General features: G+C 40.6%; 1 protein-coding gene across 4 annotated transcripts in view; it reads right to left on the bottom strand.

The window, feature by feature from the left end:
* LOC124859153 (muscular LMNA-interacting protein) overlaps positions 1-13,279 on the bottom strand; it is a 56,659-nt gene extending 43,380 nt beyond the window's left edge. For 2 of the 4 annotated variants that reach the window (XM_047351727.1, XM_047351728.1), the window contains exons 1-4: positions 13,126-13,275; positions 3,963-4,118; positions 3,608-3,821; positions 2,830-2,955 (exon numbers count right to left, since the gene is read on the bottom strand). In XM_047351727.1, the coding sequence (XP_047207683.1) occupies positions 2,830-2,955; positions 3,608-3,784 (303 nt within the window). In that variant the 5' untranslated portion in view covers positions 3,785-3,821; positions 3,963-4,118; positions 13,126-13,275. Of the gene's footprint in view, positions 1-2,829; positions 2,956-3,607; positions 3,822-3,962; positions 4,119-13,125 lie in introns of all 4 variants that reach the window. The other 2 variants (XM_047351729.1, XM_047351730.1) reach the window with 2 other exon arrangements.
* Positions 13,280-20,717: the final 7,438 nt, after the last annotated feature.

Below are 20,717 nucleotides of genomic sequence, written 5' to 3'. Positions count from 1 at the left end.
TTATGACTGATTTTAAGAATATCTGTACTACCCTGAAATTTACTGGGCTCCTCAGAGTGACCTATTCTTTCACAAATGTTTGTAAAAACAGTCTGTATAACTAGATACAGGATTTTTACATCTGTGGTCACAGAACTTGCTGATTTCGAGATCCAAGTGAATACTTTTAGTAATAAGATGTGTAAGTCTATATTTCTATAACTCTCTCTATTTAATGGATGTTGTAGAAATGTGACAAAAAACTGAACAGTTGAATTTATTTTGCCCGTTTGTCCCCTAACATAAGGTACAAAAGGAGGAAGCCATTCTGTAGTGTTGTAGATAAAAGTGAGATTGATTACTACCCTGTAGTGAAGAAATTTAATCCTCACGATCCTGACCTGATCAATCTTTTGAGGTGAGAATCTTGTCACACAGTTGACCTGCCTCTTGAACCATTTTTGAGTTGGAGTATTATTTTTCTGTTTAAAGGATTTCTATTTTAGATAAATCTAAGCTCTACAAGCTATTTTTAACTGCTTTCCGAAAGGCAACATGCTAATAACTATTCTGATCACTTTCATAACTTTGCAGCAAGACCTTGGACCATCGCCACCTTGATCCATTCACACACAACTTGCATAGAGTTGAGATTATGACTCTGAAAATATTATTTAATATTTAATATTAATATTTTTATATTTTATCAAATAATATTTCGGTCTGTTAAGGGTTGTCCTGTGAATACCAGCCCAGTAAGGCAGTGGTATTAGGACAAAATGGAAAGGTGTGAGACGAGCTCTGACATTATTGAACAGCATAAACTCGGCACATATATGGAATGAATTCACACAATTTATTAAAATACAAGAATTTATTAACAAAAATGAGTCAACTCAAAGTCAAACATATTTCAATCAACAAACTCTTTACTATGCTAAAACAATCCAACTAAACTACCAAGCAGAATTAAAGAATAAGGAAGACTAATGGGCTATGTACAATATAAACAAGTTGATTAAAGATGATTGAAAATCATGACTGAAAGAGTGATGCAACATTACCATGCAATGTTTATGTTTGAGAACCAAGGATTATCTTGAAGAATCTGGAAATGAAGTTAAGTTAGTCTTGGAACCAACTTAGACAATAATCAGCAACCTTTAGACAACCATTCACAATGCAAGATCAGGTAAATTATTATTTTAATAAAATAATGTTTTAAGAATGATCTGCTGAATAAAACCAACCTTCTGGATGACTAATTCTCAATGGGGTCTAATTAGCTGCCTTTATTTATTGAAATAATATTTAAAGAAATATTATTAAGGAAATATTTTGGAAAAGAGCCAAATCTTTCTGGAGAAATGGGGCTTAATGGTGTTTACTTAGTTATCAAATTTAGTAAAATGATGTTACGGACACATTATTTACTGGATTGAAAACTAAACCTTTCTGGGTAAATATTATTTGGCAGCACGCACGTGTCCTTACCTGTTAGCAGTTAAGCTAACAAAGGAGGCTGATAGCTTAGCAGCAGAATCACGCAGAACACAAACTGAACACGTGTGTTGCAGATATTCTGCTAGCACCAAGATAGCTGAGTTCAAAACAAACAAAACCAAACTTCATAAAATGAAAAACATTTAGATCATTTCAATCTATTTTCCATTATTGTTCTGCCCAAACCCTAACCTCATGAACTGTGCTGAGGATCGTATGACACCCTTGGATCCAGTTGAAGAGTTTATGTCTGTTTGCCAGCAAAGAGACATTAGCGCGCTTTCTCCTCCTATCCCGATGAACACCGGCGTGGAAGAGATCACACCATTGGAAAGGTGGGGGATTTATATGGGCAGTGGCATCATGGGAAGTCCGCTGTTACCCCCAATTCCTAAGTTGTGCCGGAAGTAGGTTAATGCAATTTATTTTGAAAGTTCCAGGAAAGTCTGTACTGACCTTTCACATTGTAACCATGGCTGTTTGTCCCAACAATAGCCAGATGGTAGTGCTTTTTGCGAGCCTTAAAAATCATATTAATTAGCATTTATTGAGGTCTGTTATGACAAAGTAAAAATCTTATGAAAGAGTATTAGGCCTTTGAGAGTCACAACAACTATAAAAATGCAATTTACAGTCGGATTTTCTGAAACTATTTGATATTGAAATTCCCCACCACAGCCATACCCTCCAATGAAAAGTAACAGTTTGAAGTTGATGCAGTTAAGAAGCTAAAAGGTGAGGTGAGGTGTCCACAAGTAAAAGATTTTCTCTTCCTGCTCACCGTATGGGAGGCGTTGGTAATGTCGGTATAAGACTATGTCATTTAGTTGGGAACCAGATCTGCATCAGGCATGAAAAGTTTCAATCTTAATGTGCGTGTTTTAACAATTTGATGTTTCATTGCCCTGCGATGGACTGGCGACTTGTCCAGGGTGTACCCTGCCTCTTGCCCACAGACTGCTGGAGATAGGCACCAGCTCCATCGTGACCCACTATGGAATAAGCGGTGTAGAAGATGAATGAATGATGAATGTTTCATGGATAGAGGTCAAAGTTTAGGGCCTATTTGAGAGCCTTAGGCGAATGCTGACAAATTTTGAAGACAAAAAAAATACAGAAAGCAAAACTTTAAAATTGTGGCTTTAATCCAATATGGCCGACCTCCTGTTTGAAATTGCACTGAAATGTTTTAATAAACTGAAACTTAAAAATATGACCACCTTATTCTCTTTAGTAGAATCTGTCTTTATAACCTGAACAGTAACATCACAGGTTCTTAAACCAGTTGCACAAATTATCACTTTGTCACTTTGTAGGTCTGTGCTGCTGCTGGTGCTTTTGCTGTACCTTGTCTGATTTTCCTTTTGGGGTAGCAGACCTCTCATTCTTGACAAGAATGCTTTTAATTGGTAGCTTGTGCAACACAGGCACGAAGGTAAAAGCTGCAGGCTTAGTGGGCATCCCTGTTGAAACCTGTAAATGTTATGGGACAGAAATAAAAATATTTTAGTGTAACACACGTAAAAAGCCCTTCTCATTCATTTTTTTAAGACACACAATAAAATGTACTTGTAGTTAATGCTAAGTGGAACACCATGGAAGTTCTTGCCATAACGGACAGTGGGAGGAAACACTGAGGTTTGAGAGTAGCTCTCACGATTACATGTGACTTCATTTCTCTCCTGCACAGGGTGATAAAACTATTCCTCACCACTGGTGATCTATCATTACTCAGACACACTCACACAGAGGGTGGGGAGTTAATGAATCACTATGCAGTTGAAAGCTACGACACACCCAGATTCATAAGCATTTAATCAGTTCAAATCAGTTCAGGCTCTCATCCAGCCCAGTAAGAAAATGACAAATAGACATTAAAATGAAAAACCTTGTACCTTGTTGTTATTTGACACAAAACAAGAAGAAGAAGATATTCAACAAATACTGAAGAAGAGTTTTAGTACTGGTAATAGGAAATTATGAGAAACGACTAAAGGAGCTACATCCATTAACATTTACTTTTCCTTCCCATAGAAAGTACTTGTTGGGACCTACAGCCATGGATTTCAACACTAAAACTCTGGTACATACTTTTCCGGAACTTTTCAAAATAAAGTGCATTAACCTTCTTCCAGCACAGCCAGGAAAGGGGGTAACGGCGGACTTCCTGTGGCGCCATTACCCAAATAAAAGCACAACTCCGAAGGGGGAAAGGGGGGTAGCAGAGGACACCCCACGATGACACTGCCGCATATAAGCCCCCACCTTTCCACAAGTCTTTCTCTTCTACACCGATGACCATCGGGATAGGAGGGAACAAAGCGCGCTGATGTCTTTTGCTGGAAAAAAGACATAAATTCAACTGGATCCAAAGCCATACGATCATCGATCATATGCAAAGTTAAGTAGAATGAAATACTGTCTGTGTATCCGGTATTTTCATTCATGAACGGGGAAATTAAGGTGTAAGAGTTGCATACCTTTATCTCCGAAGTCCCGCAGAAGCAAAACTGTGTCGCAGAGAGAGAGATCCCCGGCAGAGAAGCTGTTTCTACAAGCCGAGCCTGAAGGACGGACTATGGCTTGCACCACCGTGTTACGGTAACAAACAGCCACCCAGCTCTCCAGAGCTGACCCTATTGTTCACAGAGCGAACGCAGAGGTTAGCTGAAAGCCAACCACTTGTTGACTGTGGACGTTTATTCGAACTTCATCACCCTTGGACAACATTCCCTCAACATGGTCAGAGGTTAGGTTTGGGCAGATTAACAGATAGGTTTAGGATGAAATTATCTAAACGTTTTCATGTTATGAAGTTTTGTTTTGTGGAACCTGGCTATCTTTAGCGCTAGTAGGCTAGCTACGGCACGCACCGGTTCTGTGTTCTTTGTATGTTTTAAAGTTAAGAAACTTTATCTAAAGGGTGGTTTTAACCAGAACATTCCTCATATCGCGCCGTCCGCGCTTATGCATTTTAACCCTTTTATTAATCCTGGTATTTTAAAGGTATGTGTTGATTCTGGTGCTAAGCTTCTTTGTTAGCTTAACGGCTAACCGGTAGAGAACATGTGCTACTAAAGACTATTCAAAAGAAAGGTTGTTGGTTCTCTTTCAACATTCGTTTCGGTATCTCACTATGGGACACGCCTCCAGCGCCTGTCCCCCAGAAGCTCTATTACATTACGCCAGTCTTGACTGGCAGGCGGAAGTGACGTCCGCTCCCATGGGAGGGACTTCCTCCCAGTATAAAAGCCGACGTCACGTAGGTGATCTTCAGTCTAACACCTCTTCTCGCTCCCAGAAGCACCTCTCAGACGGTCATCACAGTAACTTGGGCTAGCTTAACTGTTCACAGAGCAAGCTAACGCTCTCCCTTAAGTCTCGTCAGCGCAGGCTAGCACGCCAAGCTAACCTGTCAAAGGTTGATCCTATGATGGGGATAGCCAATCCCCCGCCACCGGAGCTTCCTGGTACTGATGAGAGAGAGCCCACTTTGGCTGGAGCCAGTTGGGGTGATCAGCTCGACGCTGTCGCGCCACTGACTGACCCAGAGGAAGACGAGGCCGCACTTCCATGTTTCAGCACTCTTGCTAACGCTGAATCCGAATCTGAAGTGGAGTCCATCAGTCTCGGGTCTGACGACAACGAGCTGGACTGCGGGCCTTATGCCATCCAGTTGGTTGCAAAGCCCTCGGTGACGGATGACACCAGTCGCTGCGGTTCCCCAAACCCGACTGCAACGGACCTGCATGATGTCTGCAGAAGGGCAGCAAAGAAGCTGGGCATCGAGGGGCCGGAAACCCTCACCGAAACTACCACATCTTGATATGAGAGGAAGCGGCTTCCTAGAGCCAAATCTTCCAGCAGACAGCTGTTGCCAGTCTTTCCCGAGTGCCTCGAGGAAGCAACCCGGTCCTGGAGCAATCCTCTCACCGCCAAGAACCCCGCCCTGGGAGGGTCGGCACTGGACTGGATGGGCATGGAGGCCGGCGGTTTTTCACATCTGCCTCCCGTAGAACCTCTGCTGGCATCTCACCTGCACCCATCGCAGAAGTCAGCCATGACAGTGGCAGGACCCACCCTTCCCTTCAAAGCTGATTATTTTCAGTCCGCTCTGAATGAGAAAAGCTACAAGGCGGTGGCTGCATCTGTTAAAGCCTTAAACGCTTCATCTCTTCTCCTCGCTCACCAAGCGGAATTACAGGAGCAGATGACTGGCACACCGATGGCCGATTTGTGGGACGAGTTGTGTGTGGTGACAGACCTATGCCTGCGTCTCCACAGAAGTGCTGTCCAAGCATCCGGGAGAGCCATGGCCCTGATGGTCACTCAGGAGAGAGCTAGATGGCAGAACCTGTCTAGCCTGTCTCAAAGAGAGAAGAACCAGCTCCTCGACACCCCCGTGGACCCGAAGAGCTTATTCGGCCCCACTGTGGCAGCCATGCAAAAACGCTGTGAGGAAAAAAAGAGGGAAGGCGAAGCGCCAAAGCTGTGTCTACCCAGGAAAGCGCCGCCTCCTCCCCCTCCAGCACCCCGTGTGCCATTCGCTCAAGCGGTGGCTCGACCGGCCTACCGCATCCCCAAACGCCAGCCTCAGCCGCAGTCAGCGGACCGTGGGAAACAAACCGAGCTCAAAGGTGCTTGGGGAAGGAAGCCATTCGCTCCCCCGACGACGCTGGGAAACCAAGCAACCCCTTCCGCTACTGTGAGCGCAAAGAAAAAGAGGCGCGCTACCTAGGGAGCCGTCTTCGGGGTGGGAGAGCAGGATCTGCCAGACACCTGCACCCCCCTACCAGGACACATCCTGTCCCAGTTCGAGTTCAGAACGCCACGTTCAAGGCAACTCAAACGGCCTGCAGAGCCAACGTTGGAGCTCATCGAGCCGACCGAAGCGGAGAAGGATCAAAGCCACCGAGAGCTCAGTGGAGCCGCAGCTGTGGCCAGAAAGCACACACCAGTGCACAAACACATGCCAGTGTCTAAAAACCCGACCTTCCCCCTTCACAACATGTTCAATAAAGTTGTTTTCTGGCACGCATCCAGGCCTGGAGCCGAGGGCGCAGCCACAACGAAAAAACATGAAAAATATGTTAAAAATAACACAAGGACAGGACATGGCCGTGCAGCTGCACATGAGGCCACAAGGGGGAGCTCCTGCTCCACCCTTGCCACAGCTGCACATGAGGCCTCAAAGGGGAGCTCTCACCCTACCTCTAACACAGCAGGCTGCTTTTTCTGTGGAAGAAGCAGACCTGGGTGGAGCGCAGCTAGCAGTTGTAGCGGAACAGCAGATCCCTCAGCCGGTGTTGCGCAGTGTTTACACGGAAGCACCTTTAGGTCCACTGGCAAACAACACTCAGCTGTGGTGAGCGTGTGGAGCATCAGATTGGGTGATAAAGACTGTATCCAAGGGATACAGGCTCCAATTTGTGACAGCCCCACCCCGTTTCAAGGGCATAGTACAGTCATACGCCCGGGGAGAGTCCGCTCGCGTCCTGCAAGAGGAAATAATTTCCCTGCAGCACAAAAGAGCTGTCCGGCTGGTACCGCAGGAGCAAAGCAGAGACGGGTTTTACTCCAGATACTTTCTCGTGCGGAAAGGGGCGGGGGTCTGCGACCGATATTGGATCTGCGGGCTCTGAACACATATCTGAGACGGTATTCGTTCAGGATGCTAACACACGCAGCTCTGATAAAGTTTGCGCGTCAAGGAGACTGGTTTGTCTCCATAGACTTGAAAGACGCATATTTCCATATCCCTATATACCCCCTCACAGAAAATACCTCAGATTTGCGTTTCAGGGAAAGATATACGAGTACCTGGTACTTCCTTTTGGCCTCTCACTGAGCCCACGTGTGTTCGTGAAATGCACCGAGGCAGCCATCGCGCCTCTGAGGGAAAGGGGGATGCGTCTGGCGACGTATATAGACGATTGGCTGATTGCAGCTCAGTCTTTAGAGGAGCTCATGACGCATGCCAAGATGCTTACTTTACATCTGACAGCTCTGGGATTCACAATAAACTGGGAAAATAGCATTTTAACCCCAGTACAAACAATCACCTTCATTGGCCTGTCCCTGAATTCAGTCGAGTTCAGAGCGCACCTCTCAGCGGAACGAGTAAAAGCCTTTCAGGCTTGTCTGGCACTCTTTCGCAGAGGCACACAGGTGAAATTCAGGTTATGCCTCAGACTGCTCGGTCTGATGGCGTCTGCGCTGGCGGTCATCACACTCGGCCGTCTACACATGCGCCCGTTTCAAAGGTGGGTGGCGTCACTCAGCTTGAGCCCCACACGCCATGCTCACCACAGCGTCCTGGTTTCTCTCATATGTGCACGCGCGCTGAGCCCGTGGAAGCGTCCCGGTTTTCTCAACACCGGCGTTACCATGGGAACCATCTTGATGAGGAAGGTAATTACCACAGATGCCTCGCTGACAGATGCCTCGCTGGGGAGCCACTCACGAGGGGATGATGGTAAACGGCGTTTGGAGTCCACAAACACAGACAGCTCACATAAATTGTCTAGAACTCCTGGCCGTGATGCTGGCACTGAGACACTTTCTTCCCTTTATCAAAGGGCACCGTGTTTTGGTCAGAATGGACAACACAACAATGGTTGCTTACATCAACAGACAGGGGGGTCTGCGCTCACGTCATTTACACGAGCTGGCATACAGACTGATAATCTGGACCAGCTCACACTTGCTGTCGCTAAGAGCGACTCACGTGCCAGGGGTAATGAACAGAGGCGCGGATCTGCTGTCAAGGGGCAATTCCCGCTACAAAGAGTGGAAACTCCACCGCGATGTGATGTCCCAGATATGGAAGAGTTACGGCCGAGCGGGGGTCGACCTTTTCGCATCAGGGGAAAATGCTCAGTGTCCGATGTTTTTCTCAGTGACAGAGCGACAAGCTCCGCTTGGACTGGATGCTCTAGCGCACAAATGGCTGCCAGTCCTACTGTACGCCTTTCCCCCGCTGGAACTGATCATTCCTACTCTCCAGCAGTCTATGGGCAAATGTACACCCTGGATAGGTCGCCAGTCCATCGCAGGGCAACACACAAACAACCATGCACACACTCATTCATACACCTAAGGGCAATTTAGAGTGACCAATTAACCTAACAGGCATGTCTTTGGACTGTGGGAGGAAGCCAGAGTACCCGGTGAGAACCCACGCATGCACGGGGAGAACATGCAAACTCCATGCAGAAGGACCCCTGGTTGGGAAACGAACCCAGGACCTTCCTGCTGCAAGGCAACAGTGCTACCAACTGCACCACCGTGCAGCCCACCATGTATCCCGCCTCTCGCCCATAGACTGCTGGAGATAGGCACCAGCTCCCCCCGTGACCCACTATGGAATAAGCGGTAGAAAATGACTGACTGTCATAGAAATTAATATAAAAAATTTTTTTTATTTAACAAGACACCTGTTAAATTACAATTGCCTTGTAATAATGTCATTAATGCAATGACATTATTACAAGACCAGTATTTGAAGGCACGTGGAGGTGTTGAATAAATAAAATGTTTCCTGGAACCTTAGAAGTTACTCAACAAAAAGGACATCACTGACACTAACTTTTTTACTGGTCCTGGATAATTACATTACACAGAGCAAACATTGAATGTGTCTGATGTGTAGCTTACATGACATTAGTTTATTCTTTACATTCTTTATGAGACATCGCATACTTTACAGTGAAAGCAGAGAATGAACATGTAGCCATGTTTATGTCTGATAATTGGAAGTTGGATGTAATCAAGGGAATTGTCTTCTCCATATCTGTCTCATCTAAGAAGTTAGCTAAATACACAATTAAATACATAATTAAGCTGCTATCTTCCAACTGTTATTCCACTACCAGTTAATCTGCCAGATCTGTTATGTAATTTATCCATTTATATCCTGTGTAACTTAATAAATTATAGAAAATTATCCTATTAAACAATCCTTATTGCAGTTACTATTCATTACTTTGATCTCTAACATAATTCCCTTGTGTCGTGATTGGAATATATGAATGCATTTGTTAGATATTGTTTAAATTTGTTGAGACAGAGATGCAATGAAACATTGAAAATGGTCTGTGGCAGAAATGAGCCATAATACTGACAATAGACAGAAATTGTAAGCAATTGTTGCACTGCTTTTTTTATGTTTGCACATTACTCGAGTAAATTGTAAAGTCTTCAAACTATTAAAAGTGAACAAAATATACAGGCATGACATTAAAAAAAAATAGTACACCCTCTAGCAATTTTAGGATTTTAACATATAAATGTTGAAGTCTTTTTCAGGTCCTCAGGCTATGTATATCCATCCTCAAGTGAACTAAATATAATACTACGCCAACTACGCCTAAAGATTAATCATGATGACTGTATGTTGAATTGATCATTCAAAGTCATTTTAATGCAGATTATAAAAAAAACAGGGTTTTTACATGTTCAAAAAGAGGAGTTTCTGACATATGAGATGAGACTATAGATTTTTCTGTCATCAACAAAAAATACAAAAGTTCTGACAAATGGTCATTTATTAGAAGGCCCAGCAGAGACTGTACTTCCTGAGGCAACTCAAGAAGTACAACCTTCCACAGGAGCTGCTGGTCATCTTCTACACTGCCATCATTCAGTCTGTCCTGTCTTCGTCCATCTCTGTAGTTTGGCTCATCCACAAAACAGGACAGGCCTAGACCGCAACAAACAATCAGGCTGCAGATAGACCTTCCCTCTATCCAGGATTTATACAGGTCTAGGGTCAGGAAAAGGGCAGTTAAAATCTCTGCAGACCCCACACGCCCTGCACATAAACTATTTAGGCTTTTAGCTTCAGATCGGCGCTTCAGATATGCTTTTACAGCATGCTCTGTGATTATGGAACCAATGGAACGTGGTTTATAACTCGAAACATTTATCTGAGCAATGCCTGAGACCTAAAGGGTCAATCTATATGACGTGATCCCCATGCAGGCTTTTCAAATGAAAACAGTGCTTCAAATTCAAGCAAGTTGGAGTGATTTTCTCCATCAGATTCTTCTGATCAACATATTCCTCAGATAAAACAGACTCTGGAAGATCATGTGCTGACTCTGCTCTCACTGTGCTTTGCATCAGTTTACTACATCACGCTTGTTTTGCAGTCCCCTATTATGGCCAAAGATTCATACTAGTAACAGGTTTATCAATACCTCCTGAAGTGGATCAGGCCCATAACATTGGTGAGATGACTACAAACCCCCATTTCTCTTTCGAGACCTTAAAGTTGATCGTGAGACGATCATTGAGCAACGATAAACAGGTAGACTGTGGAGTTTAGACATGGCTCAGTCGGTACTAAAGAGCCTAAAGTGTTTCAAGAAAATATCTGCCCCACATCATTACACTACCACCAACCTAAACTGTTGACACAAGGCGGATTATATAAACACACATTCATACTGTTTAGACAAAGTTCTGACCCTACAATCCTATTGTTGAAGCAGAAATTCAAACTAATCAAACCAGACAATGTTTTTCCAGCCTGTTATTTTTTAATTATACCCTCAGTTTCTCTTTTCCTACCTGACAGGAGTGGCACCCGGTTTGTTATTCTGCTGCTGTAGCCCATCCACTTCAAAGTTGATTGTGCTGTGCATTCAGAAATGGCATTCTGCTTACATTGGTGGTAATGAGTGGTTATTTGAGCTGCTGTTGAATTTTTATCATTTTGAACCAGTCTCCCTATTTGACCTTTGACATCATCAAAGCATTCTTGGATACACCAGTGCCTCTTACTGGACATTTTCTGTTTTTCGGACCATTCTTTGCAACCCTGAAAGATGGTTGTTCCTTGAAAATCCCAGCAAATCAGCAGTTTTAGTCCTGCAGGTCTGGCTCCAACAACAATAATGCTACATCCAAAATCACTTACATTCCCTTTGTTCTCTATTCTGATGCTCGGTTTAATCTTCAGCAAGTCATTTTTATTATATCTAGATGGCTAAATGGGTTCAAGTGAGAATAGTGTACATTTCTACAGACTATTGCCATCAATTGAACATCTATCAACTCTGCAGTAATCGCACTTACTTAAAGAACGGTTCACCCAACATGTCAATATCATGTATGTTTATCTCATACAAGAGCTGTGAGACCTTTCAGTGGCATACAGTTTATTAGTCATAAATTTAAAGCAACCCTCAGCTAAAATGATTACAAACTGTTTCACAACCTAATTTTATGTGGTTAAGTCATCTCAACCCTTTATTTGCTCATCATCTGTGATCCTAGTGGGGTACGTTTACCCTGTGACAGGCTGAGCATGTGTTTCCTGCTTGCCCAGTGAAGCCCTGCTGAAAACGAATCGCTGTCAGCGCTGCCGAGATCATGCCGTCCTCATGGTTCAGATTTTATAGCTGGTCCTCGTTCAGTGTGTTGTATGTTGTCACTGTGTGTGTGCCAGGTTATTGCTTCTGGCATGTTTGGCCAATGCAAGAAGCACTAAATGTCTTCCTGGAGAAGAACCAACCCACCCCCCTGTGTGTGAATACTTACAGCCACTCACATTAACAGTGACCTCCCAGAAAGTGACAAATGAACTTTATTAAAATTGAATAAAAGAAAGACTGTTAAACCACTTTAAAAGTGTCCCTGTTGTTTTTGCTTCTGTCAAATGATGCCTTTATTTCTAAGCACATTCCTGCAGTGATTTAGAAAAGTCAAAGACTATTCTCCAACAAACATCTGCATTTGTTCTTAAATAGCTATTTTATTACTATAATTAAAGCTTTAGGCCTGCGAATGCCGTGCTACACTGACTTTAAAATGTGCATCAATATAGTTGTGCTTCATGCATACATGAACAGTTGGGTGTGACGCAAAGTAAAGAGTTTAATTACAGACATACTCACAGCCCCTCCTTACAGACAGGAAAGTGGGTATAAATTTACAACCCCACCAGCTGCTACTGAGCCCACAGGGTTCTATCTATGGACTATAAACAAATACTGAGATTATAATTTGTCCCTATTGGCGCTATATAAATAAAGCTGAATTGAACTGCAGTATTGAAAGAATTGCCCAAATATAAAGCTATATGTACATATTTCAGTCAGTATAATATTCAGTTGCACTCTTAGAGTAATAAACTGCACAGGATAAACAAAAAAATATGTGAATACATAGTATGAATAATAGGTCTATACTAATATTTTTGATCATCCAGCCTTTAATTCTGACATTAACTGGGTTGATAAGAACTACTGCAACAACCTAAATGTAACTAAAGCGATTTTCCACTTCAGTCTAGGTCAAAAGCCAAGTTAAGTATCAAGTGACAGTGTTTGTCTCTATGTTGTCCGTATGCCTGGAGGGGGGTAACAGTTAGTAGGGGGTAGAGTGAGAGGATAGCATCGAACTGTGTTATTATGTAAAATAAAAACCTAAACATCTTGTTTCATATTTCAACTGTATTTGGCTTTGGGTTAAATATTTAATAAATTCATAATTTAAAACAAGACTTTATATTGCCACAGATCAACAGAGCAAATGCAGGAAGCTGAGCTCATTCAACAGAAGACTCCTAAGAGGATGGTTAGTTTACATGTATTCAGATGTACATATATGAAATTCTACATTTGAAAATCTTCTTACCTTTCTCACATTCTTATTCAATTGTCCTGTTCTGATTCCTCTCCATTTAAAATGTTTGCTCCAGCTTAGGGTTCGAAAAAAAGGCTTCGGATTTCATCAAAACAAGGTGCCCACTGTTCAGCTCTAATCATGAATCTGAATGAGCAAAAGTGTCAGCTCGTGTTGTCCAACAGATTTCCTTTTATAGATGCCATATATCCACAAATAGCTTACAGACACCAGTCTGCATACTGGGAAGCAAAAATATTGTGCTACATGCCAGGAATCACAAGTAACAGATAGCTTTAAATGTTCCACAGTAACATGTTTTTTTTTTTTATGACTGACATATATTTGCATTTTTTACCTCCTTGACCTCTTGATATAAATTTGAAAACACATATATACAAACAATGCATAAAAGACATTTTCATACAGTTTTATGCAACTTTCCTGTTTTTTCACTTAGAGTTCCCAAAATTATTTCTGTTTGCTACATGCCAGAAAAATTAAGGAGATTTATTTAATTTCTTCAAATCCAGAAGTTTACATACGTTCATTTTCATTCATGTTCATCGTGTAAAGCACTTTGAACTGTCTTGTTGCTGAAATGTGCTATACAAATAAACTTGGGTCAAACATTAAGGGTATCCTTCCACTCAGTAACACCACACACAGATGTTCATTTAATATTTCCACATAATGTTCTTTACATATGATGCAATACATTTTGTGATGTGCACCAGCCACTTCTGGAGCATAACACAGTACCTCACAGTTGGGATGGTGTTCTATTTCCCTTCTTTCCTCCAAATGTGAAGCAGGACATTTTTGCCAAATACTTCAATTTTAATTGCATCAGTACATGTCTCTTGACATGGAGAGATGGTTTTTTACATGACATCATCATCTGGGCTTTTACAAAGTATTTAAATGCATAGTAATCCCAGTATAAGTAAGCTTCTAAATTTAAAGAAAGTGATAGAATTTGTTTTGTTTTTTTTTTGCTAATCTAAATATTTCATTATTTAGTATTCATCCACTGCACATACCTGGTTATCTTTGCAGGGTCCTGGGGAGGGCTGGAGCCTATCTCCAGTGATCATTGGGTCACCAGTCCATCACAGGGTAACACAGACACACACAACCATTCACATGCACACGCAGACCTAAGGGCAATTTAGAGAGATCAATTAACCTAAGAGCTGTAATTTTGGATTGTGGGAGGAAGCCCAGGATGCAACCAGGGATGCACTGTGACTTTTTCTGAAAAAAACACCAAACATGTCTGCATACCTTTACATCACAAATAGCTACTGAAGTTTAAAAACAATTAAATAAAAAAGGCTTTCTATTTTTTAAATGAACACATCTACAGCTATTTTATGAAGATGGATAGTTTCAAATATTTGTAGAGAAGAATTTTAAATGAGCAAGTATAATACAGTAGTTTGGCAGCTTGAGTCTAATTCTAGTACTTGGTTGCTTGTTCCTGTATCTCTGTCTCAGTTCCCTTATCAGTGAGAGAAAGCAGACCTCTGTTCTAATCCTTCGTGTACACTGTATGCTTCATTTCTGTCACAGCTGCTCTTGTCTGTTTGTCTTCCTGCTGGCTCCTTCCCCCTGCCTGTCTACCACACAGAGGAAACTACAATGACATAAACCATGGCCCAGTACTGCTACCTGTTTTCATTTATGCCACCTGTGGTGTTGCGTGTTTATTAGATGATTGTCTTATGAAATGTAGAGTACTCAGAGAATGTTTCTGAGGCAATAGATGGTAGTAGAACATTTGATGTAGAGTATTATTTATCATCTAACCAGACCTGCAGTGACAGGAAGACAAGATAGAAAATCCAAAAAAAGCTAAAAGACTCGAATATGTAGCAAAAAACACGACTTTCAATGCAACAAAACACAATATTGAGACAAGGACCTAATTAAAGACAGTTTAAACAAATCTGAAAATTTATGTAATTAGAAAGGTAACCTTTAAAGTACAACACACAGGAAGAGCAATAACAGCATACAACCAATAGAAATATAACTCCAAGAAATACAGAAAAATAACACTATGAACGCACAACAAAACCCAAATGGAGAAACTAAACTAAACTTAAAAACACTTCTAACTCTTACAGTTGTGTTGAAATAGATTAGGAATAAAATAAATAAGCAAAGAAAACAAACAAGGAAAATAAAAAAACAAGAAATACATTTAAAGTTAAATATATTTAAAACATAAACTCTCAAAACATAAAGTCAGTCAGTCACAGTTTTAAAAACTCCATTGCAACATTTATAGTAGAAATAGGCCATGTGGAAAAGCTTTTCAGCAGTCTGGATGTGTTTGCGTTTCATTTTTATCTTTCATTATGTGTTATTAAATTCAGAATTATGTCAGAGATTATTTTAATAGGCTGTAACATTAGGAACGTCATGGGGGACCTCGTTTGAAAATAAAAGCCAGAGGCGTGTCCCCAATCTTCTTTTTTTTTTGTATCCAAACAGCTAGACTCCAAAAAAGTAGCATTTAAAATTACATATAGAAAAAAAAAGCTAACAAGAAATTAAATTTATAGATTTAAAAAAAACAAATTTTACAGGCTAAGTTCATTAGATTTTACCGTATACAAAGAGAAGTCATTGGTTTTCAAGTTCATTAATTAATTCAATTCAATTCAGTTTATTTATATAGCGCCAATTCACAACACATGTTGTCTCAAGGCACTTCACAACAGTCAGGTACATACATTCTAATTAATCCTAACCATTGAACAGTGCAGTCGGAGTTAGCTTTTTATTCAAATTGGATAAAAAGTTTTTTTATCTAAGGAAACCCAGCAGATTGCATCCAGTCAGTGGCTAGCAGCATTCCCCCCTTCTAACACATGTATTTAATTCTCTGTTGAAATGCATAGAATGAATGCTATGGGGTTTTTTTGTTGGAAAGGTTTAAAAGCTGCAAGTTTTTCCTCTCCACTGTCGCTACATGCATGCTCAGTATGAGGGATTGCTGCAAAGTCAATGCCATTGACTGTCCACTGTCTCTACATGCTCATCCAGGAGGAGTGAATGCTGCAAGTCACTGACTGGATGCAATCTGCTGGGTTTCCTTAGATAGAAAAACTTTTTATCCAATTTGAATAAAAAGCTAACTCCGACTGCATAGGAATGTATGTACCTGACTGTTGTGAAGTGCCTTGAGACAACATGTGTTGTGAATTGGCGCTATATAAATAAAACTGAATTGAATTGAATTGAATTGAAGTATGTAAAATAATCTAAGGGCTGGAGTTAAGACATATGTTTGGTTGATAACAGGTGCCCACAGAATTAGGGTGCATGTGCAACAACCAAACCCTATGGTTTAAACAGCAGACAACCTGATCAAGTCCAGGAGAGGAAATAGCAGATCTAATTTCTGCAATAAAACAGGAAAGATTTACCCAAACAAAAGGTTTACAGCATTCACTTGGGTGCAAATATGCCAATTCGAGGTTGCCAGACATGCTGTCAGAGATGGGCTCAGTTCAAGTTCCTATTTGAGCACAATATTGCCTGAGATTATGTTAGAGGTAACACTGGCGAGATACCAGCTCAATATGTTTAAGTCCACCTCAGTGTACTGCAAGGGTTCAAAAACCAACCAGAACAGGGGCTGGACTCTGTTCTAGTCTGAAGCTACTCCAAGAGCAATAGTGGCCTAAGGATGAATATCAAACACATTTAAGATCTTGGTTTTAAGAGCACCTTGAATTGGATGTTGATTACTGAGTTTGTAATTGAGTCAGTGGATATGTAGTCTTATGTCACTTGAAAAGAGGAGCTAGCTGTCACCTAGCAATGTATGTACATACATAGTCTCATGACATACATAGCAAACATAGATCCCAGATAATAAATAGTTTATCAAGCTACACAGGAAAATAAAAAATAAATTATTTCCATCTTAACAACGTTTTATTGAAAGAGTAGCTTCTGGCTGGCATCTGCTGTTTTCCCACTTAAAAAATGATCTGTGGTTTGGTAATGACTTTACCGTCTTATCACCTCTTTACCTTCTAAAACTTTGCATTAAGCAACACGTTTTACCAAATCTTATGGGCAAAGAGAATCTAAGTACATGGTATCAATTTGCTACAACAAATGCAGTCCAGTCCGTTCTTTTGCAAAATGCCTATTGCATACATACGTTTGTATTGTGTTCTGTATATATTTGACAGATGAATGGACAAATAAATATGAAATTTCCTTTGCTCCACCTGTCATGCCTCAAAGTGTTCTCTGAATAACACTGAATATGAAATCTCTGAAAGGAGATGGGCAAAATACTCAAAGCTACCAAAAACATTTTGAAATAAAAGACCATTCAGGCTGTGAGCGTGTTATTCAGTTTTCTTGCAATCATGACTGCTTCCCTTCACAAACCACTCGTTACAGAGCACTGTGTGCCTGGCACACTAATTTCCACACTTCAACATTGACAGAAACACACAGCGATAGTAGTTGTTGGTGTGCTGTGCTATTTAAGCGATGCATGATGGAGTTTGTATTTCACAGTAACAAAAAGCAAAAGATGCTTGTATTGCTTATGCAGAGGAAGAGGGACGCTACTCCGTCAACAAAATCCAATGATTAAACAGGGAAGATCCAATTCATCTGGTTCAGCCGTTGTTGTAGGGGTTTGCTACAACACAATCTATGAAACACGGTAGGTAATGTATTGCTAAAACATATGATTAGAGATGCATGCAGCAGCATAAGACACTTCCACTTTATCTTATCGTGCTGTATGTTTATTAATATCTAAAACAAAACTTAACTAACAATGAACCAAATACTGAATCAACAAAAAGGTGTTTTAATTGCTTGAGCTTAGAAGACTACAAAAGGGGGGGAATTGTAACAGACACATGGGAATAGGCTAAGTAAGGTTCCCAGGGCCTTTCAAAGGAAGGAACCTAGTCAGCATACATGGCAGCCTAGGTTGTCAATAGTAATTTAGAAAGGACAACGTTCCAAACAATCTGTGAGTTGAAGAGAGGAGGGCATAAGAGAAGGCCCAGGACTCTAATTGTTCTAAATCAGGTTTCTAGTGTCCCATTTAACAGTGGTAGAACAACAGAACAAACAGCATCCAGAGCCAATAAATGGGTTTTGTCTATTTGGAAGTACTGTTTTTAGCTCTTCTAGCATTTAAAGCACAAAACTGCTTAACCTCTCTAATTCTTGAGACAAGAACTCAGGACCCTTTATATATAAAGAGGAATAATCAATAATAATAATAATCAATAATCAAATAACCTTCTCTCTTTGCCCTCTGATCTTGTAAAACATCAACTTATTCATTGAATATAAATATATATACAAATATATATATATATATATATATATATATATATATATATATATTCAATTAATATGCATGCCAATGAGGCTCCTTTGTCAGATTAAAATTAAAAATAACAACCTTTAGGGCAAGTATTAAACGTACTTTTTATTAAGCCCCCATTTATGTATTAAAATGATTTTATTGGTCCGATGTAATATTCTAATCTTAAATCTTGTATTTTCATTAACTGTAAGCAGAAAATGTAATTAACAGAACAAAAGTCTTGAAAACATCCGTTTGTGTGTAATTAATCTATATAATGTGTTTTACTTAGTGAATTTAGTTAATGAAATTAATTAACGATATTCTTATTTATTTAATATGATTGTAGAAGAAGACTGAGGGCTGTCCTATTGGGGAAAGTGGGTAGCACAATGTAATGGTGGCAGAGGCACCAACAATTGTTGCAACAGTGATTTTGTTTAAAAAACTGAAAAGATCCACATTTTAAAGTAAATTTATTAAAATGAAATGCTAGAATCTCCTTATTACTTTAGTGGGACATTAAGCTCCTGCAATAAAATATTCATTTATTTTATGGATTTTTAATCATTTTTACCAGAGGTGACAACAAATGCATATTCATCTGAGTGCAGAAATGAATGTGTCACTTTATAAAATAGAGAGGAAACAATAAAAAATCTCAAAATTCTTGATATTCAAACAATGTACGAGTCCAAAGGGTGAATTTTTGAATAACAAGTGTTGATTTAATAAACAGTACAAAAGTGTAGATCTGTAAAGTTTGTGTTTGGCACTGGAGGGAGTGAATATAGCAGCTAACAGCTTGTTGCAGCTTAAATGCACCTCTTTTCACACAAGGGGAACCCTTTAGAGAAAATTAGAAAGTCCATCATCATAGAAACACTGCATATGTCAGCATTCAGTATTGCATGAGACTAATTTTCTATGTCTGTCTACTGTTCCTGCAGGAACAACGAATAACAAAATTACCGGAAAACTCAAAGAACATCAATTTCTTTTTGTTCCAACTTGTTCCAACAAGCATTTTTATGCTTTTTTCCCACCAGCACTGATTGTTTCATCTTCTCACCAGACTTCTGCCACCACCCTCCCCAAAACTCAAAATGTGTTATCTAAAGGAAATAACATTTACACTTTAGCCACAGTAGTGCCTCCCCCCATGGGTATAAGTCAACAAATTGTCACTAGCAATTACAGCTGAGCTCCTCCAGCCATCACTCAACACAATCATTCAGCCCAGGAAATAGCTAAGGTGTGAAAGCCTATAGAGCTCAGTCACTTAGTTCATAAAAATCCCTCACTCTAACTGAATTCACTATGGCTCCAAATCTGTGGTGTTCTTCAGATCTTTGGGTCCTACTGCTGTACCTGCTTCCATTTATTCCTGACAGGGTTTTGCTTTTCACCACCACACAGCTGCAAAGTAATATTGCCACCAGCATTTTATTCAGTGGGACATCATGGGATAAGTGGTAGAAATGACTGACTGACTGATTTTCACAACACTTTTTTGCAACTTTTTTGGACCTCCTATTTATTCAACCATGGGATGCACGGTTATTATTCCACTCCACACACAGATTTCCTTCTCCTATGGCACTCAAGCTTTTAACTGCTTATCTTCTGCAAAATTACGTCCCTCGTCATCCCTAAACCCATCAATATACACCCTGCTATTAATCTTCCACTTGCAAATGGTGTCAACAAACAAGGAGAGGCAATCTGCAATCAGAAAGTCAGGCAAAAACCTTAAATGTCTAAGCTGTTTTCTCTTAAGCTTTAGACCTCTGTATCATTGCTTCATGTTGTTGGAAAAGAAAATAAATTAAAGGAAAATATCACCAGATTGGCACTAAGCTGCTGCATTCCACAATTATCCAACCGGACTTTACTGTCTTTCATGTCCTGATAAATATTTAATATTTAAAATCTTCTGCTCTTTCTACAGTTTAAATCTGGCTCTCTAAGAATATTGATACTATCAAAAAGCAGCATTCAGACTGGAGGATGGGAGCCGCATGGTGAGTAGAAAAATGTTTAATAACAACTATACTTGGAAACTTACACTGTGAGGCAAGACACAAAACATAGGCAGAGAAATTGGCATGAAGGTGGAAGGCAAACAGTGGTGGACAGGCTTTGCATGACAAACAGTAGGAGCAATGAAACCAGAGAGTTTAAATACAGAGGCAGGGTGGAGAACTGGCCAACCAACTAGAAGAGCTAATCAGAT

The sequence above is a fragment of the Girardinichthys multiradiatus genome, chromosome 22, assembly GCF_021462225.1.
Source record: "Girardinichthys multiradiatus isolate DD_20200921_A chromosome 22, DD_fGirMul_XY1, whole genome shotgun sequence".
NCBI classification, from domain to species: domain Eukaryota; kingdom Metazoa; phylum Chordata; class Actinopteri; order Cyprinodontiformes; family Goodeidae; genus Girardinichthys; species Girardinichthys multiradiatus.
This window is presented reverse-complemented; position numbering and strand designations above follow the sequence as displayed.